Source organism: Xiphophorus hellerii, chromosome 9 (genome assembly GCF_003331165.1).
Source record: "Xiphophorus hellerii strain 12219 chromosome 9, Xiphophorus_hellerii-4.1, whole genome shotgun sequence".
NCBI lineage: Eukaryota > Metazoa > Chordata > Actinopteri > Cyprinodontiformes > Poeciliidae > Xiphophorus > Xiphophorus hellerii.
Genome location: NC_045680.1, coordinates 1550769 through 1560256, shown reverse-complemented (window position 1 = coordinate 1560256; position 9488 = coordinate 1550769). Strand labels below are relative to the sequence as shown.

Sequence of the window (9488 nt, the reverse complement as noted above, 5' to 3'; positions counted from 1 at the left end):
CCAGTAAGCATAATAATGCAACACTAAACTTCTAAATGACAATGAAAGATCATTAAAAGTACACATTTAATTTTCTGTTTACAAAAAGTGGAGCAGATAATACGGAGGCCCCTAGGGAACATGGGGAAACATTTTTCTTTTGCGTTACCTCACAAAATGTTTGTGTTATATACACCCTGGTCTATTTTGCATACAGTCACAAATGTCAATTTAAAATTTCACTCTCTTTGATGCAAAAACCTGATTTTAACTCGATTTATTCACTGCATGTTTACGTTTGCTTGTGTAAGGCGGAGATGGAACCGCACATTTGTGATCCATTCAGACCACCAACACAAAAAAGACACAATCAAAACTGACTTTATTGGTTATTTTAAAAAAAAAAACAACTTACTGACAAAAGGTGGGAAAAGTGGGTCAACAATCTACAGCTAAAAACTGGAGGTGAGGAAACTAACAATGCCAGAGTTTGCGATTGCATCGTTTAAATTGCATTTTCAGATATTTTATTAATTACTTAGAAAGACAAGCATTCAAATGAACCATGTTTTTAATTTGATTTCTGTAGATTGCTGAGAATGTTTGACCTACAAATGCAGTACGACTCAACATTAACACACAACTCCAGCATGATTTTGGGTTTACAGAAGCTAAATAAATTATGTACCAGGAGATCCAAGCACATAGAAATAACATGGGTTAGCTTGTTGTTAGCGATAGCATCGTTATCATACACTATCACTGCTCACCTGCCATTTAATGCGTCTTTTGATCCTAAATGTTTGACCCAACCTGAAACTAAATGATTGTGTGCTCCAGGCTTTTGAAAGCTTTATTTCATATACTGTAATAATATATATATTGTATAATATGAGGAGCTCCAGATAGTTATTTATGTCCATCACTTCTACGCCGGGTAAATCTTTAACTTTATATGACAAGTCTTTTTTTACAGAGATAATATGGATCATATCCTAAATATATGCATATTTTTTCGAGATACCTCGTCTGTACCGGCCCATTTAGGGCAGTACCAAACTCGCTGTGATCCATTTTGCTCCGTTTTGAACCGGAAAAATCCACTTCCTGACCCCCATCTGAATTTTGTGCCTCATCCGGGTCGGGTGTCTGAAACCAAGCAATTGCAAGATAACGCGGAAGAAAGAAATATTCCTCCATGTCCCCTAAGAAAACACCCTCTAAAGGTGTAAAATAGTTTTTTCAGTCCCATGTTGTGACCTGTTACAACAAACTGAACTTTTATTATTTTTACAAAAAAAGAAAAAGTTAATGCTTCACGCAAGAATATTTACATAAGATTAAATGTTCTCCAAAATAAAAATGACCACTTGCGTTGAATTAATGAGCCCTAGAAATCTCGTGCATAAATGATTATGTGGTGCGTGTGCAGCGTGCATTTTTGTGTTTATGGCAAAACCACTGCAAACCACAAATGCACCCTGTAAGTGCTGACTTAGCAGTTACACATGTTAAATGCAGCATGATTAATGGACCTAGCAACAAGATTAGAGGGAAAACAGGAAGAGCTTCAAAAGCAGAGGAAAGAGACTCAGCCTACGTTGTCCCATCATTTTCAATTACAGTCCTAAACATGTTCGACGTGAAAATAATCCTTCTATTAATAACATTGATTACTTTTATGACTGACTGATCAATTCCCCTGCTTTGAAATTGAGCTTAATGTGTTAAGTTGAAGATCTGAATGACATTCAGGAGTCACAAAGTGAATCTTTGCTGACCTGGAACTAAAGACGAGATAACTTATCACACAGTTATCTTCATAATGACTGATAGCAGCAAATATATCATGGCAAGCTTAACATCTAAGGTGACATTGCCTTATCTTTTTTTATACTTTAAAATGCATCCAATTACGACAAGACATAAATAAAATTCTAGATACAGCCAACAGAATAAATATTGAGAATCAAATGAGGAGTTATTAATTGCCATAATATTTCCCTAAGAGGCCACATGCACTGTCTGACTTTAATTTTAAAGCCAAACTTTATCATTTTATTGTCACTTTCTGGTAAAGTTTCTGTTCTCATTATGTTTTCTGATATCATGAAACCAAGTGTTTTGTCTTTCAATATCTTTATTTTAGCTAATAAACCAACATAAAATTGAATTTCTGGACCTTTTTCCTCCACGGATGCAATAGATCAGAAAAACATGAAATGCAATAATATTGCTAAGGACTATGACAATATTGATTACAATTTATCAGCAGTGTTGCACACTGATTCTAATTTGCCTGAGATCGGAAATTTGGTGAATATACTTTATTGATCCCCAAGGGGAAATTGCTTAGGTAATAAATACAAAGTTTGTAATATATATATATATATGCAATACATTAACCAATAAATAACCTATAAAGGAGCACAGAAAAAATTTTAATCAAATAGCACAGACTTGGGCATTATAAAGCCTGATGGCAACAGGCCTGATGGCGCTCTATGGTGCACTTTGGCAAAATGAGTCTCTGGCTGAAAGTGTATTTTTTATGCATAAAATATCTAAAATATCTAAAACTGCAGCTTATATTTGTGACTCTGCAGATCTGGAGACACTTCAGGCGATGCATCTGCTGTGTTTGCAGATCTGCTTCAAATGCAGCTGCCAAAAAATTTAAAAAAGAGAAAGACTCCCCAGAACAGGAAATAAAGCTGAAGATACATATTCAGGGATTTTCTGCTGGTTGAAACTCAATTCTCATTAAGCATCGATTTGACAGCTCGCCACATGTCAATCAGGCGCAACATTATGATCACCTGCCAAACGTTACCAAGACGCCGCCGACATGTCGGGGCTCAGATCCGACTCCATCCTGAAGGTTTGCTTCGACATCTGGCACCGAGACGCTGGCAGCATTTCCTTTAACTCCTGCAGGTTGTGAGGTGGGGCCTCTATTGATCAGACTTGTTTGTTCAGCACATCACAGACACTCAACTGGACTGAGATCTGGGAAATTTGACAACATCTCAAATTTATTGATGTGCCCTTTAAATTTTTCCTGAACCATATCTGCTTTGTGGATAGATTGTAGCGTTGAGAGAGGTTGCAACCCTCACAGAAATTTCCCTCCATGAGCCGATGAACACGGCCTGCAACAATTCTTCGGTTGGTGATTTGTGTCAAAGTAACTTTCATATTGATCCCAGCAGAAGATTTCCTAAAGCATCACCCTGCCTCCACTGGCAGCACTGCAAAAACACAAAATCTAACCAAAAACGGTCTAATTTCCAGTGCAAATATTTTCGTACACTTGAAGTAAGACAAACTAACTTAAAAGTAACTTTTCAGCAAGATATAGAGACTTGTTTTATGTAAATAATTTCCTAATATTAATGAAAAAGTACTTGTTCCGTTGGCAGATAAATTAACTTATAACAGGGGAAAAATGTCTTGTTATAAGTTAAATAATCTGGCAATGAAACAAGAACTTTTTCAGCAATATTAAGGAATTTACTTGGTAAGATTTTGTGTGAAGTTTCCAGTGCAAGTACACTGCTCAAAAAAATAAAGGGAACACTTAAACAACACAATATAACTCCAAGTAAATCAAACTTCTGTGAAATCAAACTGTCCACTTAGGAAGCAACACTGATTGACAATCAATTTCACCTGCTGTTGTGCAAATGGAATAGACAACAGGTGGAAATTATTGGCAATTAGCAAGACACACTCAATAAAGGAGTGGTTCTGCAGTTGGGACCACAGACCACTTCTCAGTACCTAAGCTGTCTGGCTGATGTTTTGGTCAGTTTTGAATGTTGGTGGTGCTTTCACGTGGTAGCATGAGACGGACTCCACAACCCACACAAGTGGCTCAGGTGGTGCAGCTCATCCAGGATGGCACATCAATGCGAGCTGTGGCAAGAAGGTTCGCTGTGTCTGTCAGCGTAGTGTCCAGAGGCTGGAGGCGCTACCAGGAGACAGGCCAGTACACCAGGAGACGTGGAGGAGGCCGTAGGAGGGCAACAACCCAGCAGCAGGACCGCTACCTCCGCCTTTGTGCAAGAAGGAACAGGAGGAGCACTGCCAGAGCCCTGCAAAATGACCTCCAGCAGGCCACAAATGTGCATGTGTCTGCACAAACGGTTAGAAACCGACTCCATGAGGATGGTATGAGGGCCCGACGTCCACAGATGGGGGTTGTGCTCACAGCCCAACACCGTGCAGGACGCTTGGCATTTGCCAGAGAACACCAGGATTGGCAAATTTGCCACTGGCGCCTTGTGCTCTTCACAGATGAAAGCAGGTTCACACTGAGCACACGTGACAGACGTGACAGAGTCTGGAGACGCCGTGGAGAGCGGTCTGCTGCCTGCAACATCCTTCAGCATGACCGGTTTGGCAGTGGGTCAGTAATGGTGTGGGGTGGCATTTCTTTAGAGGGCCGCATAGCCCTCCATGTGCTCACCAGAGGTAGCCTGACTGCCATTAGGTACCGAGATGAGATCCTCAGACCCCTTGTGAGACCATATGCTGGTGCGGTTGGCCCTGGGTTCCTCCTAATGCAGGACAATGCTAGACCTCATGTGGCTGGAGTGTGTCAGCAGTTCCTGCAAGATGAAGGGATTGAAACTATGGACTGGCCAGCCCGTTCCCCAGACCTGAATCCGATTGAGCACATCTGGGACATCATGTCTCGCTCCATCCACCAACGTCACGTTGCACCACAGACTGTCCAGGAGTTGGCGGATGCTTTAGTCCAGGTCTGGGAGGAGATCCCTCAGGAGACCATCCTCCACCTCATCAGGAGCATGCCCAGGCGTTGTAGGGAGGTCATACAGGCACGTGGAGGCCACACACAATACTGAGCCTCATTTTGACTTGTTTTAAGGACATTACATTAGAGTTGGATCAGCGTGTAGTGTTATTTCACTTTAATTTTGTGTGTGGCTCCAAATCCAGGCCTCCATTGGTTAATAAATTTGATTTCCATTGATGATTTTTGTGTGATTTTGTTGTCAGCACATTCAACTTTGTACAGAACAAAGTATTCAATGAGAATATTTCTTTCATTCAGATCTAGGATGTGTTATTTGAGTGTTCCCTTTATTTTTTTGAGCAGTGTATTTTAGTACCTTTGAAATAAGCAACAGCATGAGCGGGCTGTATCCGCCCTGGCCTCAATGCTGCTCATTTTATTTTATTTTATCTTTTGGTCAGCTTTCTATTATCTCTATCTCGATTTAATACATAAAGGACTCTTCCTGTATTTGTGCCCTCTGTTCCCCGCACTTTTTCAGTCATTGCAAATGTCAAATTCACCGTTAAAATGTCAACATAGTTTTGAAAAAAGTACTATTTCCATTGGCTAATTTCTTTCACTTAGAAGAGTTAAAAATGTCTTGTTATAAGTGAAAAAAATTGCAGGCGAATTGATGTATATTCAAGAATTACTGACTTAAAACAAGCTTATTTATGCTGCTGAAAAGTTACTGTTCAGTTAGTTTTGTCTTATTCAAAGAATGCTCATATATTTACACCAGTAAAAGTACTTGGTAAAATTTTGTGTTTTTGCAGTGAGCATAATTCAGCAGAGTTAAATCAACGCTGTGACAAGTCGATTTGGTCCATCTCAGAATTGGCGTTAATTTAACTCTTTCAGTTGTTTCAACAAGACAGAAAATCTTTATTTGGAGACAAAAAAAGTGGTCCATAAAAAAAAATTAATAAATCATCAAATAAAAGAAGGACACAACCATCACAAAGCAGACGAGCAATTATTCCAATGTTTAAAAAAGAAATTGAGAAGCTTTAACTATTTCAAGTCTTAGAATTATTTAGTCACTTGCTGAAATAACTGAAAGAGTTCAATTAACACTAACTCTGGTGCTGTGGGATCCACGGATAAGCAACACACACACACCCCAACACTCAAATGACGTAAAAGAAAACCTCATTCATTAGAGCAGTCGCTGTTTTCCACCACTTCATGGTTCAGTTCCTCCTGTGCTTTAACTGCACTTCTCCACCGTTTCACCACGTTTCCTTCCCCTTACTGACCCGCTCAGCTCAGCCTTCACTATCTGGGCCTCGTGAAACGTGCAGCTCATATTTCTGCACATCTTTCCTGTTTCTAACTCAGAAAAAATTTGATTTTCCCACTTCTTCCACTTAATGGTGAACATATTTCTCAGTTTTTTCTTTTTTTAGGATAACTATTTTAAGTGCAATGTTTAAAAAGAAAACCTACATACTTAAATGCACTGCAAAAACCCAACATCTGTTTTGTGTAGTTTCTATTCCAAATATCTTGTTACATTGGAGTCACAATGAGTCACACTAATCATTAATTATTTATGCCAGAATTTGAAAAATAGGACATAAAAAAATGAAAATGTCAGGTTCTTTATCCATACACAGCAAAAACACGAAACCTTACCAAATATTTCTGTCTAGTTTCTAGTGCAAATATTTTAATACATTGGAAATAAAACAAAACTAACTTACAAGTAACATTTTAGCAAAATATAGGAACATTTTTTAAGTAAATAATACTTTTTAATAAAAAAGAACTGGCAGACTCAGTACTGGGGAAAATGTTTTCTTATAAATAAAATAATCTGCCAGTGAACTAGTACCTTTTCTGACACAATATTAATAAATTATTTACTTAAAAGAAGCTCCTACATTTTGCTGAAAACTTACTTGTAGTTAGTTTTGTCTTATGTCCTATGTAAGAAGATATTTGCACTAAAACTAGACAGAAATACTTGGTAAGATTTTGTGTGTATAAAGAATCAGATAACTTTTTCATTCTTGGGGTTTTTATATTCTATTTTTTCAAATTCTGCCATAAATGATCAATCACAATATTGATTGTGACTCCAGTGCAATAAGATATTTGGACTAGAAAGTACACAAAGCAGTTTTTCTATTTTTCCAGTGTATTCGTGTGTGTAGGTTTTCCTCTTCATTTCTGCTTGTCTTTCAAATCCTGGCATAAATAATCAGTCATTAGTGTGTCAATTTATGGGTTCACATGACGCTATGATTCATCTGTGCAACATATATTATAATTACACCATAAAGTGGGAAACTGGAAATGCAAAAATCTGCTTTAATATGTGAGTTAAATCTGATTTCAGTGTCGTTTTACCTGCGTTAGCCGCTCCAGCCTTTGTTTCACCTCCTTGAGGGCAGGATCTGTGTGGCGTATAGACATCTCTGGATTCTCCTTCTGGGATTTCAAAGTGCTGCCAACAACGTGACCTGCATAACTACACACACACACACACACACACAATTTGAGATAAACATGCACGTCTTCCTGCTACAGTTTAGCTGTGCATGTGTTGCTTCACTGCCCCGGTTCTAACACACTCGTGAAGCACATGACGATTCACTTTATGCACAAAATATACAACTTGTTCCATCACATCAAACACCGTTTCTGGAAACTTGCACCAACCATTACTGTAACCACTGATTTTCTCCTCCTGGCCTTTGATCTGAAACTGGCATAAGCTTTAATTTCAAGGCAACTTTGTTTTCCTAAAATGGAACAATTCACATGACGGAGACTTGTGAAAAGGAACGCAGGTATCAACATCTGGGAGAAAACACAGACGTTTTTATCTAGAAAGTTCATGTAGAAACATTAAAACCACTGTTACTGAACGGATGAGTCACACTCACATTCAGGGCAGAATAATCTTTTTCTCAGAAGTCGAATTGTGAGGATGGATGTGTTTTCAAAACCTGAGCAATGCTAAACTCTGTTAGCTGTAAAATGAGTCACAAATTAAATTATCCAGGAGGAGAAACCATAAAAAATTTATGTATTGTGAGAATTTAGTTCATCTATCATGTGCAGAACCCCGACAGATTTTCTGTGTGCTGCTAATGTTTATCCAAATGCACAATCCAAACCATGCGATACAGTTCTGTTCAGGACTTAAATTTAATCAACATATATTACAGAACACCAGTTCTTCAGATGTTTTATTTTTACCTCCCAGATGGTAAGATTCACAGCGTATTTTTGTCTAGTTTCTAATGCAAATATCCGTTCACACCAAACAGGTTTTGAGCGTCGGCGCGTCTGGTTTGCGTTTATAGTCTATGTGGATCCGCGTCAAGCGCTGCGCGAGTTGAAGCATTTCAAGCGTTGGACGCATCAGGCGCATCCGATGCTGAAGTTTAAAAATCTGAACTTATTTTATGGCCGTCAACCAGCCCATAATAGTGCATTTTCCAACGTGATCTCAGAAAAAAACCCACGAATTGTCACTGTTTACTCTCGTCCTATAATCAACGTCCTAATCAAGTTATGACTACAGAGTCAGGAAAAGAAAGGACCTTGATTGGAAGACAATAAGTTATAACTTTTACTACTTGGAAATATTTTCCCCACATTTGAGCTACCCAAATCCAACGTTGAGTCTATGAACTTTAAACAAACTTATTTATATAGACAAAATATGCAGGAGACTGTGGAAGAGGTTGAAGGACACGTATGCCAAGGAGTCTCCTCTCAACGTCAGCCAAGAGCGATTTTGACGCATCCAATGCGCGTCTAGAGAAAAATGTCAAGCGTCTGACTTCAAAGTGCACACGCGTCGAACTTAAAGCGTTGGATGAGTTTTTGACGCGCAAAACGCGTTCGGTGTGAAGTACAACTAAAATAAGGCAAAACTTACTTACAGGTAATTTTTCAGCTGATAATAATTAAATAATTCCTTAATATTGATGAAAAAAGTATTAGTTCTACTGTCGTATTTTTTCACTTATAACGTGGGAAAAATATTTTGTTACAAGTGAAATAATTTGCCAATGAAATTAGTACGTTTTTGTCAATAGTATGGAATTATTGACTTAAAAATTGCTCCTTTATCTTGCTGAAAAATTACTTGCAATTTACTGTTGTCTTTTTTTGAGTGTAATGACACATTTGCATTAGAAACTAGACCACAATTAATTGGTAAGATTTTGTTTTTTTGCAGTGTCACAATTACAGTTGCTCATTTTGATTAATGCTCCGATTGTAGATATGGGTAAATTAAAATGAAAAGCTATTTTCTGGTAGCCTTGTCGTCACTTATGAAGGTCGAAACACATCTTAATTACCTACATGGCATGTTCCCCTGTCTTTCCCATTTTGAATAGAGGCCTGGTTCTGTAGTACTTACATCCCAAAGAGACAAAAAGGAACTGATTAATAATTGAAAGTTCATAAATACTGTAATTAAATATTATTTAAAAGGAAAACCTATTACAAATGGATTCCAGCCCAATTATATTTGGCAGTGCTTTTTTAGTAAATAAATAAAAGATTTTATGATTAATATTTTTAAATGAGTTTCTTTTTTTTTTTTTACATTGCTTAATGTTTTTATTTTAATTCTGTAACACTTTGAGATTGACATGTAAAGTGGATTATAAATAAAATGTTATTATTATAAATGATGTTTTTGCATCACTGAATATATTTACTAAAATTAAACTTA

At 37.6% G+C, this 9488-nt stretch overlaps 1 protein-coding gene across 1 annotated transcript in view; it reads right to left on the bottom strand.

Annotated features, from left to right (window-relative positions):
* Positions 1–9488, bottom strand: part of LOC116726366 (glypican-5-like) — a 63829-nt gene that overhangs the window by 24273 nt on the left and 30068 nt on the right. The window contains exon 8 of the mRNA XM_032573066.1: positions 7139–7259. Within this exon, the coding sequence (XP_032428957.1) occupies positions 7139–7259 (121 nt within the window). The remainder of the gene's footprint in view (positions 1–7138; positions 7260–9488) is intronic.